Source organism: Nothoprocta perdicaria, unplaced genomic scaffold (genome assembly GCF_003342845.1).
Source record: "Nothoprocta perdicaria isolate Ctin4 unplaced genomic scaffold, notPer1 scaffold_19, whole genome shotgun sequence".
Taxonomy (NCBI): Eukaryota; Metazoa; Chordata; class Aves; order Tinamiformes; family Tinamidae; genus Nothoprocta; species Nothoprocta perdicaria.
In genome coordinates, this window is record NW_020455093.1 from 2,286,310 (window position 1) to 2,309,042 (window position 22,733).

The following is a 22,733-nucleotide window of genomic DNA, read 5'->3' on the forward strand; positions in this document are numbered from 1 at the left end:
GGCCGCGGCGCGGCTCCCCGCTAGGCCGCGCGCCGCCGCCGCGCCATGAGCCAGCAGCAGCAGCAGCCGCTGCAGGAGGGGAAGATGTCGGCGGCCCCGCCGGAGGCGGCCGAGCCGGCGATGCTCGAGGGCCGCCAGAGGAAGCTCGAGTCGCTCATCCGCGACCCGCGCTCGCCGGTCAACGTGGAGAGCCTGCTGGTGAGCGGGGCGGCGGCCGGGGCGGCGGCGGGGGCACGCGGCGCGCTGCCCCTCCTCCCCCGCCATTAGTATTTGTCGTTATCGTCGTTATTGTTGTCGCGGCCGCCCGCCCGCCGGGCCCGTCCCGCGCGGCTGTCACGCACCGAGTACCTGCTTTGTGCGCGGCCGCGGCGCCCACCCGCGGGAAGCGCCATGTTCCCCGCGGGAATAACTCGGGCAAAGGGCACGGCCGCGGGGCAGGCGCCGGCCGGGATCCCGCGGGGCTCCGGGGGGACCGGGCCGCGGCCTCCCGGGCGGCTGCGAGCGCCCCGAATCCCGGGAAGGAGAGGGCACGGAGGGGCATTTCCCCGTTGGAAACRTTCTGAACCCTGGGAAAGTGGTGAAAGGGAGGCTTCTTCCTATTCTAATAATAATAATAATTATTATTATTATTTCAAACACTGACCTTCTAGGTCCACAGACCTGGCATTTCTCCCCCAAGACTTCCAGTCTGTCCCGGTTAAGAGAAAYGGAAACGGGGACAGCACTCCCAATGCATCCCAGAGCTGCTAGAAGCACTTGGGGCTAAAGGCAGAGCCCTCCTTTTTCCCTTCSCACCCCCCCTTAAATGACTCAGTTCTGTCTGGCTCAAATTCAGGACCCGAGCGAGCACTGTGTGCGCCTGTGCTGCGTGGGGAATATAGGAATCTCCTATAGCATCCCAAAAATGTTCCTCTCGGCGCTGCGATGCCGCCTAGTTCCTGTCCCAGGCGCTGGGCAGCGTCAGGACGYGCGAGGCGGCCGGCGCCGCGGGGCTCCCACAAGCTGGAGCCCAGGCCGGAGCAAAGGGAGCTGCCTCTGGGCTCCGCTCCCAGCCTTTTCACTTTGGTATTTTGCTAGGAAAACTTTGACCTGTGGCCAAAAAAGAGCAGTTAAAAATAGTACGGTTGCTCTGAAAAATGCATCAGGTTAATACTTAACCCTGGTGGGTTTTCGCACTCGCTGCTTTTATGCTGTCTTTTCTGTGTGTCTTTTTCTTTTCCTCTCAGCCCCACTGGTTTAGCTGTACATTAGATACTCTAAAAACTGTTTGTGATTCTGAATAGAGGTTCTGGCCTGCAGAACTGAGACTAGTGACAACTTAGCACTTGGGGTTTATTTTTTGTAAGCTGAGGTTGTAGCTAAGCTTACAAACTGTACATYAGCTAATGTAATACATTGGAAAAATTAGCAAGCCAGAGAAGGGTACCAAGTGGATTGTAAATGCATATTTTTGTAGTAAACACTTTTCTGTATTCCCTGTATGTTGCTGAAATGGTTTAGCAGTAAGTGAAATACAATTTCAATGAATCAAGCTTCCTAGTTTGTCCTCTCTGCATGCGTATGTATGGAATAGTAACTGCTTCTGTTGTCTTCATTGCTCTATKAAATTTGTAGTGGATTTCCTATAAAAGCCTTTTCTTCTGGACTTTGGCTGCTCTGTGCTATTTGGCGTTAGTTCTCTGCTGGCATTCGGATGGATGTGATGAAAATGTATTAAAATTGATAAAATCACTAATTTAGTAGAACAGCTCACTTKTAGTGCAAATGATTGTAGATGGAAATGTGTTTTCGGTTAAAAGTAGAAATAGAGTGACAGAAACCAAGAGTCAAGGAAAAGGTCTTAAAAAGACTAGCTGGAATGCTACTATTTCATCCTCCAAAAATAACATAACCAAAACTAAAAATGTAGAATGGAATTTGAAATGGAATTCGTTTCCTTACGTTGTGAAAAGTCATAAACAGCCACAATTCTGCATTTTCTGTGCATGTTTTATTTTTGGGAAGCTGTAAAAAAAAAAAAGGCAAAAAAGTAGCCATTAATCTGCAACACATGGTGCAAATTGGAGAGAAGTGAAAAGTGGAGGTAATGAGTTGTCTTTCTCTAGATATCAGTTCTAGTATAAGCCTATCTGCCTCGTAAAAGCTAAATTGCTCAGTGGTTATAAATGCRGAGACTGTGCTGCGACCACCACATCCATCTGTTCTTTAACAGGAGAATCTTTGGAACCAAATACGTTGATTGATTTCTCCTCTCCCCGTTAAGGCCCAGAAAGACCATTGATCTTCTAATGTGATCCTTGCTATATTGTATGCTTTAACACTGGGCTGTCAAGCCTAATAGTGTATTTGGTTAAAATACATCTTCTGAAAAGACTTGTGGCTTCAATTTGGAGATGTCAAGGGATGGAAAACTCTCTACTTAGTTTGTTCTGGTGGTTAACAATTAAGACAATATCTTAAAGACACAGAAATTGAAATATATGACATGATTCTTCCCTTCCTTTTTTTTTTTTTTTGCTAAATTTAAAGCAGTTTTATAGTAGAAAATAGTCTCATCATTAATAGAGCTCTGTTCTATAGCCTGCGCTTGGTGGGTTTCTTCTGATTTTAGATTGAAGAGTGGAAGATGGGGGCACCCGGAGGGTATTACCCTGTTACTGATTTCAGATTGGTAAAGTCATCTACAAAAGGAGGTGGTTTGGCTGGTTAATTGGTTGGGGTTTTTTCCCACCTTTAGCATTTCAGACATTCGGTGACTGTCCTTCTTTTTTCAATGCATTGTGCTGAAAGCCTGGGTTGGGTTGCATAAGCTATAATAAATATATATATTTTTTAAAATCATGTCTTGCTGTGATAGTCTCTTATTCTTTCTGGTTATGTAACATTGCATTAACTGATAGGAAAAAACATTTTACATTAAATTGCACAGACCACTTTGTACAAGTACTGTGTTCTTATAATTTACTGTTCTGCCAGATTATGTCATCCACTAATTTTAAGAGCAGTGACTCTTTTTTGTATGTACTTAATGTACGTTGATGATAATGTTAAATAGTATTTGACCTTGGATGATCCATAAGAAACCTTCTATAAATACATTCCTGCTGAATAATTCCCAGTTGACAAGTATGTTTAAGAACAGCTTAGCAGTTCTCAGATACATTTSAAGTCTTTATTCTTTTGCATATATGCTTTATGTACAGTGTTATCTGAGCTCCTTTGCGTAGTATGAAATACATTTTCTCAGGTGCGTGGATGGATGCTAGTGGAGCACTTTGTGCTCTAGGACTGGATAGGTCACTGTAGGCTGTGCAGATCCAACTCGGCCTCCCGCTTCCTGGCCCGGGTGTAGCTGTGTCGCCGCAGAACGCGTTGGCCTCAACTTYAGGGTTTCAAGGCAGTGGCCAAGAGCTCTGAGAAATCCTGTCACCCTCCTGGCCGCAGTTGTTTCTTCGGTCACTTTGCTGGAGGTGGCGTCCAAAAGCAGTTGGTGAGAGCAGGGAGCTCGTGGCCGCTCTTGCTCGACGCGCACTGAGGGTTTCGCTGTTGAGTTTGGGTCTTGGCGTCACTCTACGGATGTGACGTGTTGGGTGTTTTCTTGCAGCTCTGCCGTGGTTGCTTTGATCCCTGAGGTACCCGAGCTGGTAGCTCTGAGTCTGTGAGAGKGGCGCTGGGGTGGCAGTGGGTGCTGTGCTGGGCTCTGCCACACACAGGCCAGGAAATGGGGAAAGGAGCAGAGAGGCCGAATGCCTCGTGCCTCAGAGCTTTCCAAAAAACTAACTCCCTCTGTATTTATCCGTTAAAATGAAGTGGATGAGTAAACTGTAGAGTTATGCTAGCTTGAACATGAATAGTGGGATGGGAAATGATGTCCAGCTAAGCTCATACTTGCCCTCGGGACCCCTGGCTATTACTCATCGTGAAAAATAGTCTCAGGGTCAGCTCTGGCTCTGGTCCTTTACTATCAGTAGATGCATCTGACCATAGTAATCTCATCAACTGAATAGGCACCAACCTTATTCCAGCCCTGTGAAATTAGCAGCTCTCAAAGCTGAGCTCTGTTAATACAGGCCCTGCAGGTCATCAGAGCTTATAGGCAGGGATGTCTTTGCAGGATTGTGCCCATACTGCTTTACACTATGCAGGCTTTCAGAGTGTTTCATATCTAGCACAAAGGTTATCTCTTTTTTAATTTATTGACATGCAATTTCGAATGAGTAAGACCAATCTGTACTGTYAAGTGGAACCATAAAGCACAGGGAGGAGCTGAAATGCAGTAGTTAGCAGGCTCTGATTGGAAATCTGTTGCCCAGTGAGTAGTGGAAAGGCCACATGATCAATGTGTCTGATGCTTCTTGTTCTGTTATTTCTTTTTTAGTGCTAGAAATTTTTATTCCTGTCTTTAATCTGTGGTTTCAGAGGATGTTTTGCAGAGGTGAAAAAGGTGAGCTCCAAAGAAATGGTTGTCTCTTGTTCCTTGTTCTTTGGTGATGGGCTTATATATAGCGATTTAGCTAGCTGGAAAGCAATTTTTTGACAGCTTTCCGTGTTCTTATCTGTTTTATTACATTGTAGAATTAAAGCATTTCACTTCTAGTGTAAAAAAAGAGCCCATTTGCTCAACGTTGATGTTTGTAATGCTACATGTGAGAGAAGTGGGTAGATTTTAGCTTCAGAAAGGGTGATTGCTTACAGTATTTTGCCTGTATTGATCGAATTGCAGAAGTGGGGCACTGGTTTCSTTCCCTTGCCCAGTGTGTGAACTTCCCTTGGCCAATTCTCTTCTACTTTAAATATATGATAGAATAAAAAATGAGAAACCTTTCCCTTTTTCAGGTACTAGCAACCTTTGTGTTAGTTGGGGAATGTGTACAAGTGGTGTTACAAACTGACTTAAGTTTTTAASTTGCATTTTCACGTTTCAGGTAATGGAATAGCATTTAACTGTTTGTCTTATCCTGCAACCCACASCAAAACTCACCTAATTAAAAATAAAAAATGCTACCCCAGCAATGAATGTCTGCAGCTGGCAATTAATGATTTCTTGCCCAAGTTGGATCTGTGAAATGAGATGGTGTTTCTGTCACTAATGTGAGGAAGCTTAATGTGAAGAAGCTGCCCAAGAAAACTTGGATTTGGGGATGAAGGTGAATTAAACTTGCATAGAGTTGTAGAAAACAAAATTTTTTACTTGTGTGTGTGTATACACACATATATATACACGCACACATATATAAAATTACATATATATAGTATGTATATACGTATTAATATGTGTGTGTATATATACACACACACATATATTTGCTTTTGGAGGTTTATATCGACTTTAAGATTGTTCTGTTATGCTAAAAACACGAAATATCTTTTTGTAGCAAATTTATTCAAAATATTTTTTTCTTGGTGTATAACTTAAGAGCAAGAATACTACGTTTATTTTGGCAGCCTTTGTTAGTAATAACCCTTTTTAATGAGTCTTTTGCTATGTAAACAGAGCAGGGAATATCGCACTCGGTTCCAAGCTCGTGCCTGCTGCTCGAGAGGCCTTCGCTGCAGCTCTGCAAACGCTTCTCATAGCAGCAGCAGCAGCTCATAGTGCAGGCGAGGGCCAGCCTTGCTTTGGAGCGTTGTATTAGTGACCTGTTAGCAGATTTTTAAGGCCCTGTGCCTAAAATGTTAGCGTTGGCCACCACCTTATGTGAGATGTGGAGCGTTGCTCTGGTTGGGAGGCTGTGGCTTTTCTCCACGTTTCTCTAGGTGAGATACTCTGTTACAGTTGCTTGTTTCATGTCTTGGTGGKTTTTTTTKTCCATTTTTCTTTCTTCTTCCTTTTGYCTGTACTATGGGTACAGCCACTAAGAGACTTGACTTCCCCACCACACACCCTTGGTGCGTGTTAAACTGGTGTTAAACTGGTGTGTTTCTCGCGAGGGGAAGGATGCACAACTTTCCTCATCCGCCTGCCTTCCTGTTTACTTTCTGCCTCGGCTGTTGCATGAACTGCAAGACGGAAGATGTGAGAAGGAAAAAAAATGTGGCTGATGCATACAAATATTTTTTCAATAAGTCTGTTTTTCATCAGTTTGGTTTTATATAGAGCAGTTTACCTAAGTCATATCTTTTGCTGGTGGTTCTCCGTTGTGTTTGTCGTATTTCCTGCGTGCCCAAATGGAGCTAATGGGGCTTTGTGCTGCTTGACCACCAGAGCCCTGTTGTTCTTATGTGTTAGCAAAGCAGGGCAGTTCAGAGGGATAAATATAAGGGTGGGACTCTGGAGGCTCCCAATTCTAGCGAGGGTTGACACTGCACTTGGCAGATCTCCCTTGGTTTCCAGCTTTATGAAATGGCAAAGCTGAGACTTTTTCAATGTTTCTTTTCCTGAGCTTGTGCTACAGAAGCTAATATCTGGAGTGGGCTTGTCTGATGTAGGGAGGGTGACCAGAATGTTGCGTCAAACTCTTGAATTCTGGCTGGCGAGGGTTCAGATGAGTGAGTGGTCTGTTCTGAATCCTGTTCGCTGATTCTCATTAGGCTGTGCTTAAACTACAGAGCAACAGGCTTCTGCACAGCAAAGCAGGGCTGTGTTTGGATGAGCCACCCAAACTCTACAATGTTTTTAACTTTTTTCCAGGAGGAAGTGGAGGTCACATGCAGAAACAAAAGGTTTGCAATCATGATGAGAGAAGAAAAACTCATTTTCATAGAATATACTTTATATTTTTGTAATTTCAAAACAAATAATGCTGAACATGACAATTACTGAACTATTAAGTAGCCAGAAGAAGGTTTCCCACTTTTTTTTTCTGAGTGCTATTTAAAAATTAACTGAAATCTGGGTTACTCTTTAAAGGCTATTATGCATCTTGGTTGGCCCTTTTTTGCAAGRCTGTTGGTGCTGTTATAGGGAGTTGTCCAAAGTCTGTAGCTTAGTTGTTGATTAAAAATCCAGCTTTGCTCTCTCAACGGCCTAGACTTACCCTAATGTGATACAGGTGAGAAATACCTTGGGGTGTTTCTTGGGAGTTACTGTTCAGTGAATTTGGGCAAGGTCCTCTGCTTGGGTTGGTCTTGTCCTGTCAGTGCTTTTTTCCTGTTCAAAGTGACACGTGCTCTATAGATAAGYGCATTATAGCGTGTGTCTGAACGTACACGTCGTCTTCAAAGAGATAATGCCCTGAAACATCTTGCAGCTTTGGGCTGAGGGGTATGCGCTCGGCAGGCCAGCCTAGCGTATGAAAATGCTGCTCTATTTCGTGCACAAACTAGTTTGAAACTGGTTCACCCTGTGGTTCCTGAAACTGGTTTGTTCTGGTCTTCGTTTTCAGCCAAACTGTGTTTAGCGCCGATTAAGCTGGGCGCAAGGTGAGGGAGCCGGGGCCCCTCGGCAGCCTCCGCGTTTGCTGCGCCGAGAGCTGCAGGGTTTGTGCAAAACCAGCTTTAGCAGCGTCCGCTCTGGGGGGGATGTGCCTTGTGGCAGCCTCCCGTGTGTGGCTGAGGGGATTTGGGGCAAGCCGCTGTTAAATTAGGTGTTATTGGGTTAAAATTATGTGAAAAGGGGCAGGAGTGATATTATGACTACGYGTCATAAGCGTTAATAAGTGATACTATGACTACATGTCCTAAGCACTTGTTTTGTACATCTTCTAATGTGTGGGACAGCATGTCTGTGAAATTTCCCTGCCACAATGGAGTTTGTCCCTCTTGTAGCCCAAGAAAATGGGAAAGTGTGGAGAATAGTAGGATATTATAGGTTAGGTTTTGGTTTAGCAACTAATGAAAACCATTCTGATAGCAGCTGTGTGCGCGCAACCTCTTCCCCCAGTGAACGTTATGGGACCTCTCCCACCAACACAGTCAGCCCATTTATGAGRTTAAGCCATGGGCTTTAATACTTGCCTTTTGATACCTTTAATACTTAATTTCATGGTCTTTTTAGGTGTGTATGAGTCCGAATTGTAAACTAAATCCCGTCTCCTTTCCCTTGCCTTTTATTTTTTCTTCATACCAAAGGTAACTGAAGACATCTACTTGAATTACCCGTGTGGCAAGGAGATACTGGCAGTTTGTTCTTGTATTGCAGCTACTGCTGTTAATTTAAACACTATTCTATGCCCATTATTTTCTCCCAATGTTTAAAGTAGAGATAATTTCATAAATTTTAAGAGTTGCATCTGTGCTGTTACTATAAGGTTATGAACCTTATGAACCAGTCTATGGGACTTATGGGGTAAACTAGAAATAACCAGGTTTTAAAGGTTTTTTGTTTTATTTTGGTTTTTTATTTTTTTTAAGTCTTCCTATTATTGAATTGTAAAAATGTAATAAGACCCAGCTCTTTTCATTGCTTTTATTAAGTCCGATAGTAAATGTCATCGTGAAAGCCAGTAATGAAATCTACTCAATTTATTCAATTACTACCAGCTTCAGTGACTGCAGAACAAAGTACTTTTTTCCGTATTTTTTTTCTTTTGAATCCCCACTCTTCTGTGTTTCTTCCTACTATTTGTATCCCCAGATTTGGAGGGTTTGATTTCACTCCAGAAACACTGTTGACGTATCAGTAAGCCTGGGGAATAGTAGATCTCCAWTTATCAGAGGTGGCAAAATCTTAACATAGCGGCAGATAAACTTGCAAAAATACTCCCATTTTGCCTGAATGTGGTATTTGTTCATTTGTTCCTTATTTTTTTAATTAAGGTTGAATGAGGAAAAAAGAAATATATGATATGATGTAAGAAATAATGGAACACACTGGATGAGCTGCATCTCCATAATATGTGAGGATGCTTGAGCAGATACCGTGTTGGTTGGCAAACCCTTCGGAGTGGATGCATCTAGTTACTTCTCTGTTCGCAAGTTATTTCTCACTGTTAAGAATATGAAGAAACCTTCCAAGTGTGGGCAGTATGAAGAAGTACTGTCTATCTGAAACACTGGGATTACGAGGTATAAACCTCTTCATTTATCTTAATGATCGATTGCCTCTGAAAAATGGACAACTTAAGTGTCAAAATAAACTATTTCCTTTTTTTTTTTTTAGAAGAAATAACAATTATTTCTCCTGGGTGCCCTGCAGTGTTTTTCAAGGAGCAAAATTTTCAGCTGTCCCCTATTGACATGTCAAAACATCTAACAACTTCTTGGCTAAAACTTAGTGCGTTAAKACTGAAAGGTGAATTCTGCAGACTGTGTCATTGTTTATTATTTCAGAACTGCTAGTTTCATTTAATATGAATCAACTGCAGGACTTTACACGGTGGAGTGCCACATGCAATCTTATATCGAGCCTTACTGTAGAGTTTATTTTAGGTTTTCTGGACAATGTGCTGTGTTTTGCTTAAATTATCTTGTTAAAGGCATGTTTGGTAATACTGCGTTTCTGTTTGTTTTTTGAACTCRCATAACCTAAATCTATTTTTTAAATTGTAAAGGTGGGGCACAGTGCATCTTTCAGACTTGGGTGTAAATTGGTGACATTTGGATGTTTTTGGATATTTTTATATTTGGACATTTGGATGTTTGGAGCCAAGCAGCGTATTTAAAATAGGAAACAACCCATGTGCAGTTGGGCTTATTTCTACCTGTCGGTGTGTTTTACGTAGAAGCTGGACTGATTTGGTGGGGAAGGGGGTGATGACCTGGTGTGCCAGTGGTTTAGGCTTCTTGTAGCACGTGCAGTGCTAGACTCCCGAAGTGCACACTTAACCTCTGCAGCCTAAATACCATCAGAAGAGGCTTCCATGTGACTGCAGTCCTTCCTTGGCATTTAGGAGCTGTCCCATCAGATTTGTCACTCGCAGCTGKGCCAGGCACCGTGTTAGCAGCAGGGCTGAGCCCGGTGCTGGGTTGGTTAGTTCCCCACTGTGGACGTGCTCCCTGGTCCCATGTGATTCGCATCCATCTCCTCCCACCCCTTGGCTGCCTTTGGATGCCCCTGCTCCTGATTTGCACCAGTTTCTTCTTCCAAGGTGAAATTTGGCTTCTCTCAGGAAGCAGCCAGCTCAGATGAACTTGAGGGAATCTGCCCGCTCAGATCTAATGGGAAGGCAGACCAGGATTGGCCTGTCGGGCATTTCTGTTGTCAAAGCTTAAGGAAACTTCAGAAAAGATGAAGTTGTTCTACCTGTGGGAAATCTATTGTCTATTTGTGAAACCCTRGTGAACTTGGAAACTTGAAATGTAGTTTTTATCTCTCCTCCCCCCTCCCCCCCCAACAGTTTGGCGTATCCACCTAGCTCTGAGGTCCTTGCCAGATTTTTGTTACACAGTCAGGTTTTTTTTTTCCATTCTTTGTTTCCCCAAAGACAGAATCACCACACAGAATGGATAGGCTTTCCATGTTAGAAAAAACACAGGCTGAGTGAGCTGAAAAATATTCTTTATGCATTTTAGCTGTCATAATCTCAGGTGATGATATTTCTAATAACAACAGATAAGTAATCTCTGATAGAGTTGTAATTTACCTGTCTCATTAAAGGCAGATAATTTTGTTAAATTATATGGTGATTAGGACAACATTTCTCTGCCCAAATGCATAAAGATAATAGCAAAACTTCGCAACACATTATATAATGGGGGGAAAAATACCTCACCCATCTGGGAATCCTTTATAGCTTGTAATAGCTTTATGTCTGAGATRAAGAGATAGGCCTAGTCTGCGGGCCTGCGAGTGTGAAGATACGAGGTACTTTGTTGTCACCTGGGACCAAAGTTCCCGACAACATTAATTTCTTCGCAGAAATCTCTGCCAGACGCAAAGCTGGACCTCAAGAAYGTCTTTCTGCCCTTTCAGATAAGCTCCATCGTTGTCCTTTCAAGATCAAGTGGGTAGGCAGAGGATTAGGAACCACCTTGGAGGACTTTGGGGGGCCGGGGTTGTTTGGGAATTGCTCCTGGAAGCAGGCGGAGAGGAGGTTTTGCTGGCACGAGCTGGTGGTGTTGGCCAGCATTTCCCTGAGCCGGATGGGCAGCAAGGCAGAAGGAAATTCTGCAGGAGCTGAGGAGCAGCCTGGTTGCTGCCAGGTGGTTTGTAACAGGTAGCCGGGGCTCTCGCGGGAAGGAAGCCAAAAGGAAAGATCTCCTGGAAAGGCAGGTACCGGATTTCCAGAGGGTGCACGTGCACAGGAGGGCGCAGACGCACGTTCTCAGGGCCCGTCTGTGTGCAGCAGCTCTGTTTGAGGGAACCGGTCTCTGTAGCACATAAAGAAGCAGAATTGACTTGATGGTTTTGATTTTAAAATATAGTGGTTTTCTAGGGTATTCTGCAGTAGTCTGTGTCTATGCTAAAAGATTGTTTATAATATAACATATTATAAGATTATTATATTAAAATATTCTGTGCATATTTTGGTGTTTAGGTAAAGGGTTTCTGTCAATATGTATAGTCTCAATCAAGTTTTTGGACTGGATGATTTCTGGAGGTTGCTTCCAACCTTAACCTTTCTGTGTGAAGTGTTAGTATATTTAACAAAAATACTTTACATTCCAAGATACTTTTAAATGAAGTGATAAAATTATATCCTGCTGGAGGRAGAAACCAAGAGGCTTCAATTTTAGAAGAATAAATGTTTAACAGTCTTGAGAAGACACAAGTGTGAGGAGCTGCAGTTAAGTGATCTTGGTAACATTTTAACCCAAACCTTCCAGCCCGAGTTTCTTCGGGAGTTAAATGGGTGAGTCGAAGGCTGGAGGCGCCGTGGCTGGGGTCCCTCATCAGTGGTTATGGAGGGAGCTCTGGTGGTGACGGTGAYGCGGGGCCCCATCCGCATCCCAGTGGATCTTCAACTGCATCCTGGCCATTCCTGAGGCTCCCGCGGGCCGTGGGAAGCAAGGGATGGAGCAAGCGCCCCCTCTCCAGCCCTGTGGGCACCCATAGAGCTCCAGGAAGCGACAGGTTGGGGTTTTTTAAAGCAATTTGTGAAGTAATTTTGCATAGGAGAAAATTCTTATAGTGCTTTTAGGGATTTGGATTCAAGGAACTCTCCCCTCCTCCTTGCAGTTTTGTGGTGCGTGGCTTTAATCTGTTGTTGTTTGGCCTGGGTTTTAGGAAGTGATAGTCGTGTGTGTAAACAGTCTTGTTGGAAAGCTAAATCCCGGCATATATTTTCTTCTGAAAATAGTGGTAAATAGGAGAAGCCATTGAAATATGAAAGGCCAAAGCGACTAATTTGAGCACTTATCTGCCCTTCCGTATTTGGAGTCGCTGCTGCTGCTCCACCAGTGTAAACTTCCAGGGCACCTCTTAGGTTTTTCTGACACAGAGCAGACTAATATGCAGCTTGTTTTGATACTTTATTAGCTTAAGGGGAAATTAATATTTGTATAATTTGCGCTTGTGGGGGATTTTCTACTTTAATACTCTTGCATTAGGGCAACTACACTGGTTGCCTTTTACTTAGCCATTTACTGAAGGCTGCTGAAGTTCAGAGAAATGAGGGTTTTATTATTATAGGGTATTATTATTAACAATTCCTGGGTGGTTAAAGGAGAGATGGAGACGTGTTTATCACAGATGAAACTGTTCCGAAGGCTCCACTGCAAACAGGCTTTTCAGGGCTGCTTGTCTCTCACTGACTCCAACGTCTCTAAAGCGTTTTAGATGATGGGTGTCATCTGTAAACTCTTGAGAGTGCTTGGTTATTCCATTGGTGTAACTTCTTGGCACTGATCTTTAAAAAGACAGCCCTTCAGAGGAGGGCAGCGTGATGCCCATAGCCACGGCTGCACGGGAATTGGCATTTCCAGTCCTTTGCCTTAATCTTATGAAGCTCCTCTAAGTGTGTTCTGTGGAGGAAATGGGCACTTGCAGTTTCACCACAGTCTGCTTTAATTTATTTCCTATTTGTAGTTTGATCTTAAGCAATTCTGAGCCTTGTTTTGGTAACAAAACAGACTGAGGGGTAATGTTGGGGGGAAGGAAACAAAAACAAAATGAAAACAAAACCAAAACAGAATTAAGAGCTGAGAGAGCATCACGTTCTGTGGCTGCAAGAGCTCCTGTGCAGACGCACCAGAGCTGCAGCATTTTCACCCAGGGGAGCGTTTCCCAGTCAATGGTCCCACTCAGTTATTTTTAGGGAAGTTTCTCTTTCAACAAGAGCCATCTATAAATTCATATACTACAAATTTAGAATATATATGATTGTCCCAAAACTTGAATTTATCCTTATTTTAAGGTAAAAGGGGAGGAACAAGAAAGAAGTTAAGCGAATTTCACTGGGTCTTTGTATATTCTTTGAAGACTGCCATATAAATTTGTTCTCCCAAGGTGTACAGATTGTATTGCTAGACTATAATTTAATAAATAATAATAAAAATGAAATATATCCTAGATAGATGGATTCCTGAGATTCCTGAAAGTCTTCTGAAGGTGACATATTTCACAAGCAGGTACTTGCATGTTTAGGTTCAAACATTTTAGTAAATTAATCCCCTTAACCAGGTAGGGCTGCTTCTGTCCCCAGGATTGGACTTGGGGYAGTGCATTGCTCCAGAGCGCTGGGTTTGCTCATCGTGCCACTAACTGTGKCTGCAGCTGCTATTTTTCAGTCAACTCTCATGCATATCTGTTGTATCCATGTCCTATTAATCTTTCTTGTCATCTTAGGCCAAGATGGAGTTGCTTTAATTGAGGATAACAACTGAAATTTTTCTTAGTGAAATTACTTTATGATTTCCCGAGATGTTAGTTTTGATGTTTGAATGTATTTGATGTTAGCATGTCATTCTATAAGTTTATTAACTACTTCTGTGGAATAAAACAGTTTACTTCTCTGAGACTGGTAGCGCGTTSAACTTGTGCTTGTATCTGCTTCAGCCCTGCCCTTCCCTCTGCTTCTTTCTCAGGTACTTCCTTGTATCCTGGAGGGAATTTTGTGCACGGTAGATAGGGAGGATAGGAGGAAGAGTGGACAGGTGTTCCAATGACACTAAATTTGTTCTATTGCTGGAATGTGTGAAACTTTGACAAATAAGGATAGATAAGACTGGAGCAAAAGGAACTTTATTAATTGATATCAGTCTCTGTATTTTTAGTGAGGAAATACATATATGTTGTTACCAGGCTCTTTTTCCCTTTCAGAGCTTTTCAGTAAGTTTAACCAGGTGGTGTTGCCTGACAGATATTCTGTCACATTGATTTCATTTTGTCAAGCATTTAAGGAAAATTGCTTCAGTTTTATATATAGCTTAATATTCCTAAGAGTGAGTTGCCCTACTTCTACTAATCCAGTCTTTGAAGAGCAATTTCAACCCAAACTGTCAAAAATAATGAGCTCTTCTCTCTCTTTCTCCCTCTATTCTCAGCAGGCATGCAACCCATCTTTAAAGAATATTTATTTTTTTAATTCTGAAATGTATATATTTTTTATTTCCTAACTGCCCATTTTAAAAGTAACTGTGGATTAGGTGACTGCTGACTGAAGAAGCCTTTTAAGATCTTGCAGGAGAAACTTTTGCAACGAACTCCACATTTTGAAAGAACCCTCTTTTTTTTTTTTTTTTTTTCCTCTTTTTCTTTTTAAACGAGCTCCATAAAAGTGAAGAACTGCAGTGTAAACTTTCTTCTAATTTAGTCAGATTTATTGGTTTTACAGCCTTCAAAAGTACTAGAAGCTTTCTTTATTTTCAGGATTTGGGGTATTATATGTATTTCTTTTCCATAAGCCCTTATACTGGCTTCCTTGCTACAACATCTAAGGACGTTTTTGCAGTGAATAAGCAGTGTTTTGACTGCTTTGAAATGCATCTTCTCTGTGGACAGTTGGTAAGCTGTGATCCTTAAGCAGGYTGGGATTTCACTGCAGTCCCTCAAAAGCTCATGTTTCTGGGTAAAGATGAAAAAGATGCTTTCTATTTTAAAAAGCAATTTGCTTGAATGACTTAGGTGACCGTTGGTGGTGATTTTTTCCTCGAGACCTCTGTCATTTTCCATTCGCATGTAAAGTATAACTCAATGCAAAAGACTTATAGCTCAACTAACAGCTATTGATAGGAAGCTTAGTGTTTCTTAGTTGGGAAAATGCTTTCTGTACTTAAAATAGATGGATCTGTATGAGCAGGAACAACCAGTTCTGGAGCTGTGATACCTCCTCCTCTTTGCCGCATGGATGGGTTGGAGCAAACTCCCTCCGTCGGTTCGAGTTGGAGTGAGGTGACGCGGTGGGTCCTGTGCATCGGAGCCGCCCGGCCTTGGTCGCTCTGTTCCTGCCTCTGCCGTCTCCCATTCCCACTGGAGAAGAGTTTAGGCTCTCAGGGAGCTTCCTCCCCACAACTTGAATAAAATATTGCTCTGTGCTGGCCTATAACATACACCACCCGACTGGTTAATCTGCAGCCCTGAAAACTGCTGCGCGTTGGTGCAGGATGCCTATAAGGTGCCCACCTTAGATCATGGTTCCTGTGTCGGTGGCTTGTTCTGAGGAGGGTCGGGTGGGGAGGCGCTCAAGACGTGCGCGGACCGCCCTGGGTATCGCGTGGCACCGATCACAGCACCCGCTGGCGCTCCGCGTGTCTCCGCAGCTTCATTCAGGGCGTCTCGGCGGTGCCAACTCCAGCGCCTGTTCCTGCAGTGTGGGACAGGAGGGAAATGCCCACAGCTTCCTCTTCCAGCTGTCCCCGTACGCAGCATGCGTACCAGAATGCCATCTACTTCTGGGAATTTTCACAGAAAATAGTTATAATTACTTTTAATAAAAAAGACATCCACCAAATTCCATCTAATGACCCCAAAAAGGAAATAACGTCTGATCATTTGTCTTCAGTGAGCTAAAACCATGCAATAATCAAGGTATTTTACAGTTTCAACAGGTTTCTGTATTTATGGAAGTCCTTCAAGCTTTGTTAAATAGAATACCAAAAAGCCACTGTGTTGTGGATTCCAGGAGTCACACTCATTTATTACAATTGTAAGGCTTTTTCTTATTTTAGCTTTAACTTTAGCTTTTAACATGATTTTAGTGATGATTAAGTGATTTTAGTAGATTCTAATATAGTTAGACATAAATTGTAAGTGTACTCATTTTATTTTATAAATTTATTTTTTAAAGCTTCTGTGCATCCCTTTAAGTGGACATGTGTGATACCTGCTATGGTTTATTTGTATAAGCCACATAATTGTGAGATGCTGAGACCCTGCGGTAGGAGAAGAAAGGGCTCGCGCACACAGCTTTTGTTTATAAATCCCTTAGGTGCATTATTCCCACTGTGAAACTGTATGTACAGAGGATATTAAAGAGGAGTTTTTATTTATCTTCTCTTTTATGTGACCTTTTCAATGAAACGCCCCAATAGGATGAAGCCCTCAYGTTAAAGGGGTAAAATGAAGTCACACGACTAAAACTGAGCGACTGCAAAGACTTCTCTTACAAAGTAGGAACTTCAACTGCATTCCAAAAAGTTACAGAAAATAAATACTAGAGATGTAAAGCTGCAACCCTATATGGCCACCCAGGCGCTCTGCTCGCGTTGGCGTTTGCCGGCCGCGGGGTTTTAATTCATGACGTGCGTCTGCCGAGGAGGTGGTGCCTCACAGAGCCCCGCTGCTCCCTCCGCAGGCTTGTGAAGTCCTCTTAAATAACATTTTTCTCAAACATTTGCCAATTTACTGACAGAATTTTTTCGGTTAAGTTGGGTCCTTCTGTTGAATTTCAGTGTGCAGCATTGCTCRCTGGAAAAAAAAAAATGTGTTAAGGGCAAACTGACTTCAGGAAAAAATAAAATTAAGCCTGGTTGAAGTGACTTATGCCATACAAAGAGAATTGTGAGGAACCTTCCGTTTTCGTTTTTGTTTCCATAGCATGAAGAACTGATGTGACTTGGTTTGGAAAAGAAGGGGGTTGCTGAAGTGCTCGTGTGCCCTCCGTGYCCRATGGGCAGAGCAGCCTCTGCCTGCRCGTGTGGGGATGGTGCTTCAGGCGCCTCCATGTCGCCCCCAAAGCACTGCYTAAATTTCAGTTATCTTCATCCTTCTGTGTGGGTTTAAACTTTGCGTTGAAACAAGTGCTGCCCAGGAGGAGACCTCTCTGTCCTGGGGAAGTAGAAGTGCCGGTGGACGATGTCCTGACAGCGTCCTGTCACTAGGTTCCTGAAGAACTTGCTGCAGGTCTCCGAGCGCTCCTTGGTGTTTGGCTTGGTGAGACTATTGGAGGCAGTGAGTTGACCTGGGAGAGCTSCTGTATTGCGGTGTGGCCAACCCGGGGGTCTGATCAGAGAGCGGCTCCGTTTGAGTGTCCTGGTCGAGGCAGCTGCTAACGACCTTTTTGGCTCGAGGAGTCAGTGTTGCCTCATGATATCATGTCAGAAGTTTTAATTTTGACATGCACGCTTTAAATAATTGACATTATTTGTTAAAAAATCCTGTTTTTCAYGCCAGCATTCGCAGAGTGGGTGCATGTGGTTGTGCAACGCAGAATCRCAGAATGGTTGAGGTTGGCRGGGACCTCTAGAGATCATCTAGTCCAACCCCCCTGCTCCGGCAGGGACACCTAAAGTACGTGGCAAACACCTTTTATAATCTTGAGACAGATCAGGAAAGCAAACAATTTTCTCGCCTAAACRTGTGTTTTCTACAGGATCCTACTTGAGCAGCTGATCTCAGGGGCGGGCAGGTACCGTTTCTGCTTGCGCTCACCCACTTCCTGCTACAAGYGGAAAAATTCGCCAAAGGAAGCAAAGTGTGACTGTCCGAGCATTGCAAAAATGGAACCTTTCCTGYGCTCTCTTTGCATATATAGTGTTTAGCTGCAGCGGTTGAGGTATGTAGGAACCCATATGCAACAGAGCATATTTGCATGTCTGTATGTATATTATAAGGTAACATTGGATTGCAAATTTAAAAGCGGCTTCAAGTCTGAAGAGGCTTCTAGTGAAAATATCTTCTTGGTTTTAATTTCTATTTCCTATCTCTCTGTAGCAGATCATTTTTTTTCCTAGCACAGCAAAATTAAAAAAAAAAAAAAAAAAAAAATTGTCCCAGTAGGAGATTGCATATTTAAAATATTTATCCATGCCAAAGGAGATGAGTTCACGTCCTTATTAGCGTTCTTGCTTATTGAATAATGCAACTGTAAATGTCGGATGGAAAAGCAAAACAGCCCGTGCTTGTGGTCAACACTGACTTCTGGTAAGCAGCATTTTGGCAAATGGGGCTGAAGGCTTTTGAACTGGAGTAGGATCTTGTGTTGGAGTTAAAAACAAGGCTTTAAGGCCCATATTTGATTTAATAGGCAAGTGAAGGGTAGGCTCCTAGTACTGGAAATGCTGGTTGGTGTATTTGGGGTTTTTCTTCCACTCCCCAGTGCCCAACCAGTCATTGTCCTGCAGCGGACTGGCGAACTAGGAGCATGATGAAGGAATTGCTGAACATATGGATAAAGCAGTAGGTAGGTATATCTTTAGGTTTGTTTATGCTTTATTAGGTGTGTTTGATGCAGTGGCATGATGAGTTTGGAGGACAGATTAGAAACGATCTGTGACAGTAGAASACTGCCCAGGGAGGTGGTACAGGCTGCCCAGGGAGGCTGTGGAGTCTCCTTCTCTGGAGATCTTCCAAACCCACCTGGATGCCACCCTGTGGCCCGTGCTCTGGGTGTCCCTGCTGGAGCAGGGGGTTGGACTAGATGGTCTCTAGAGGTCCCTTCCAAACTCCACCAGTCTGTGATTCTGTGATTGTGCTGGGTCTGAACCAAACCCACTGAATCCAGGAGCTACTGTGGGGCACGGCAGGTTTTCAATAGCCAAAACTGGGAAGGACTCGTGTAAGAGATCATAGGAACTGATATTTTGCCCAGTTGTGTTTTATCAGTAGTTATTGGTATAATTTTTAATGTATGTGGGAGTATCTGCAAGAAAAAAATCATACTCCTTTTGCTAAAAGAATTTATGAGCCAAGCACATAACTTAGAGAAAGACTCACTTTTGTAAAGAGCTGCTTCAGTTTCTCTCGCAATGTGGTTCAACAGTAGCTAGGGAGGTGGATGTTCACTCATTTGCTAACATTTTTTAATATTAATACCTAATCAAAGTGTCTCACATAGTTTATTGGGAGTTTAAGCCAAGACAGAAACAATGGTTTATAGTTTGAATTTAAGCAATTGAATTTGAAAAGACTGTAGCAGTGTTATCCATTACTCCGTCGGCCCAGGTCTCTCTCAAAGSAATAGCAATGCCTGGAATTCCTTTCAGAACATATTTGGAATAGTCTTTGGCATTTCCATTTGTCATCTTTTTTGTATTCCTTCACCTATCTCTCCTTTTGCTTGGCCAGGATATATCTCCTAAGCATCTGGCTTCTTGCTTCTGGTCACTTTACTATAAATTTACTGCGAGAATCTGCATTTTCGTTCTCCGTAATTCTTCTTTGCATGAACAAATGGGGTCTAATTTTTAAACATTTTCATTGAAGTTCCTAATTAATAGTGTTTTGTATCTTAAGTGTTTGCTGTCTGACTGCAGTATTTCTCAGCCTCTTGAACACTTTCTGCCAGAAGATTTTCCTTTGCCATTATTAGCAAATACAGTTACTTGGCACACGCTTTTGAAACGGGGACTTCAAAGTTGATTACTCAGTTCTGAATAACTGTAGAATTGGATGAAATGGCAGGGTTTTGCTGCATAATAGTGAAGTTTCCCAAGTAGTTGTTACTGTGATGAAAGAAGCAACTGCAATGAGTGTTCCTCACAAGCATGTCTGAACCTCTCTGGTGGGAACCCATCACCAAGTTAGATACCTACTTTCGAAGAACTGAACTTGTATTTTCAGTCAATGAGTCAGCATCGAAGATTTATGTTTCTAGGAGTTCTATTTTGGGATCTAACTGCAGTGTTTCCATGCGAGCCGTGGCCTTCTCCATGAAGGGATGGCTTAAATATAGAATTACACAAGTACGTCAGAGGAGGTGATATCAGAAGCTAGAAAAAGGTGGTATGAAGTGCTCTCTCTGTCTCCTTTGTTTCAAGTGATTGAGCAGGACACGCGCCTTTTATCATGCTGAGATCGTGCATTAATATTGAGATGTTTCCCTTGCTAATAAAAAGCTTTTTATGCATCACCTGCATATCTTTATCTGCCTCATTTCTGTACAGGAAATTAGAGACCAGCAATTTTCAASACTAAAAAGATAGTGCGGACACATGTTGACTTCTAATGTAGTCTTTTTGGAGGAGATACTCTTTGGGAGTTTAGTGAAAAGCTGAATAGCCACCTTGAAAATCACACTGCAGCCCTCATAGCGGAAAGGGGGAACGCACATAGGTTCAGTAAAAGTATTTTTTTACTTTGCCTTTATAAACCGGAAAGAGCGCACTCGAGAGCACCACTTTACTGCAGAGAAAACATCTAGCACTGGGATTTCTAATTTCAGAACAGTTTCACTCATTTATGTCAGTACAACCTGGTCTTCCTTTATTTGAATTTGAAAATAGAAGGTTTCTAAGTTGATAAAATTCCCCAAATTGATTGAGTAACTCTAAAAATGAAGTCTGTAATGTTCATGATACAGTTTCCTAACATAAATCAATAAATAACGATACTGGATTTTCCAAATAGACCTAACATTGTTATAATTTGCAACTGTTTTAGCAGTAAAAGATAAAGGAAATGCACTTTAATTATGAGTCTTTCTAGAAGACAGCATTTTCGTTTGATAATTTAACACAAGAAATGCAAAATTCCAGAAATGCAAACAAAAAGCTCTGACAGAAACATAGCTGCTGTACCTGCAGCTGGAATGTTTAGGAAGCAAAATGTTTTGGGAACTTGTTATGCAAAAGCCGGGCCAACTGTCCCACTTTCTTGCCGAATTCCCATGTCGACTATTACCACAACAAACGGCTTTCTAAACTAGAATGAGGTTTAACCAGCTGTCAGATTGATAATCGGCGGTGATGATCAGAAATTCATTTCGGGAACTGCAGYGCAGGCGGTTTCTGCACCGTCTCTCTTGTGATGAAGCTCCGGTTCCAAGAGCCCCGAGGTGGCTCGAGCTGTTCTGTTCCAGCAACGTGTGTGTGGCCTGTGGAGCTCCATGGATTTTGCACTCCCTGAACTAGGCCTGGGGCTGCTCCACTCAGGGGGACCCGAGGAGGTTCCTGCCCTGGCCCCCCTGGCAGGAGGGTCCCGAGCGGCCTCTCCTGAGGCGGAGCGGGAGCAGAGCCGCGTTGGACATTCAGCCTTCCTTCTCTTACGGCCTCATCTTGACCGCTCTTGTTTCTTTATATAATCATACGCTTACACGGCAGTAATGCTTATTCATGACATACACATTAACTTAAAATAGATGGAGGATTGCCTAAAACCATGACTAAATGYGAGATAGTTTCCATGTTCTGTGCCTCGCTAGGATAGGAACAACTGTTTCATTCCACACACCAAGGGCTGGGATGAAGCCCTTTGGCTCCTTGTTACTGAGCTCAGAGCCTGTGGCAGCACCTGCTTTGGCTGCTGCCAGAGCTGGTGCCSAAACCCACCTCTGTCTTCCCAGGTGTGAGGTAAGATCCTCTGTCTTTGATGTCAAAACTCTTCATTTTCCTTGGATTTTGGTGAGTTTTATGCCTGATGTCTTGCTATGGCCAGATCCTACATTACTAAGAATTTAGAAAAGCTCTTTTTTTTTCCCCCCCTCTCTTCTCTCTCCTTTTAATTGCTGGTAGAAAATGAAGCCGCTTCTACAGGGGTAGTGAGGCAGTTGCTCAAAATAATATGAAAATGGAWCACCAGAAGTGCAACTAGATCAAATCAAGAGCCTGCCTAGCCCGATAGCCCGTTTCCAGCAGTAGCCAACAGCTTGGAAAAGCCTTGTTAGGAGGCTTGGAAGGCTTGTTAGGAACGGGACAAATGGGGAAGGCTGCTCCGTGTGCCGGCCTGGAGATGTCCGCCTTCACGCGCTGCCCCTCTGGTTTCATTGCCCGTGACAGCCCGACCAGCCTTGAATCAAGCAGCCTCTGACCGCTTCCTATGGCACCTCTGTGACGTGGATAGATTCTCCTTTTTATTCTGGTGTCCTCACACGGGCTTCTCTTGCCTTATATGTGCCCATTAACCKGTGTACAAATAGCCAGTGATTTTGCCGTGTGACTCACCACAGTTTCAAGGCCTGGCTTCAAGTCGATGGCCTTTTATACTTCCTGATGTTGTCTCTGTGTATTCCAGCTTGTCCGTGCCCAACAGGTGTCTCCTCTCCTGTATTACACAGCAGCACAAAACCAAAGAACGTCCTGACTTTCCCCAGACAGGCCCTGCTGGGGGACTGGTGCCCTCGACACCCCAGGAAATGGTGAAAGGCTCTGCAGGCAGCAGTGCCCACCACCCAACCTCTGAAGACCTGCATGACACCCTGCCAGCCTGTCAATAATTAAGCTCTGTTTGCTAGAAACTGCTTTTTTTTGTGTAGAAAATAACCATTGTGGTTTAATTTAGGATGCAAGGAACCCCTGGAGGAGGTCTTGGATCACCTGGTCCAAGCTGCTGATCTCTGAGCAGATTGAGCAGGACCAGATTGTTCAATACCTGCTCTGTCTGAGTCTTGAAAATCTCCAGATACAGCAATTCCCCATCCTCTCTGGGCAGCACGTTCAGTGTTTGGTGGGAAACAGTGTTTCCTTACAGCTGATTTGAGCTTCCCGCATTACAACTTGTGTCCGTTGCCACTTGTCCTGGTGTGATGGAGGCCTTGCTGAAGTCCAGCTATGCAGCACATTCCCTGCTCTCTCCTTGGACACCGAAGCRGGTATCTCAG

The 22,733-nt window shown here is 43.4% G+C and overlaps 1 protein-coding gene across 3 annotated transcripts in view; it reads left to right on the forward strand.

Annotated features, from left to right (window-relative positions):
• Nucleotides 1-67: 67 nt before the first annotated feature.
• ROCK2 (Rho associated coiled-coil containing protein kinase 2) overlaps nt 68-22,733 on the forward strand; it is an 84,007-nt gene continuing 61,341 nt past the window's right edge. For 2 of the 3 annotated variants that reach the window (XM_026037037.1, XM_026037039.1), the window contains exon 1: nt 68-198. In XM_026037037.1, coding sequence (XP_025892822.1) covers nt 85-198 — 114 coding nt within the window. In that variant the 5' untranslated portion in view covers nt 68-84. The remainder of the gene's footprint in view (nt 199-22,733) is intronic. The other variant, XM_026037038.1, reaches the window with a different exon arrangement.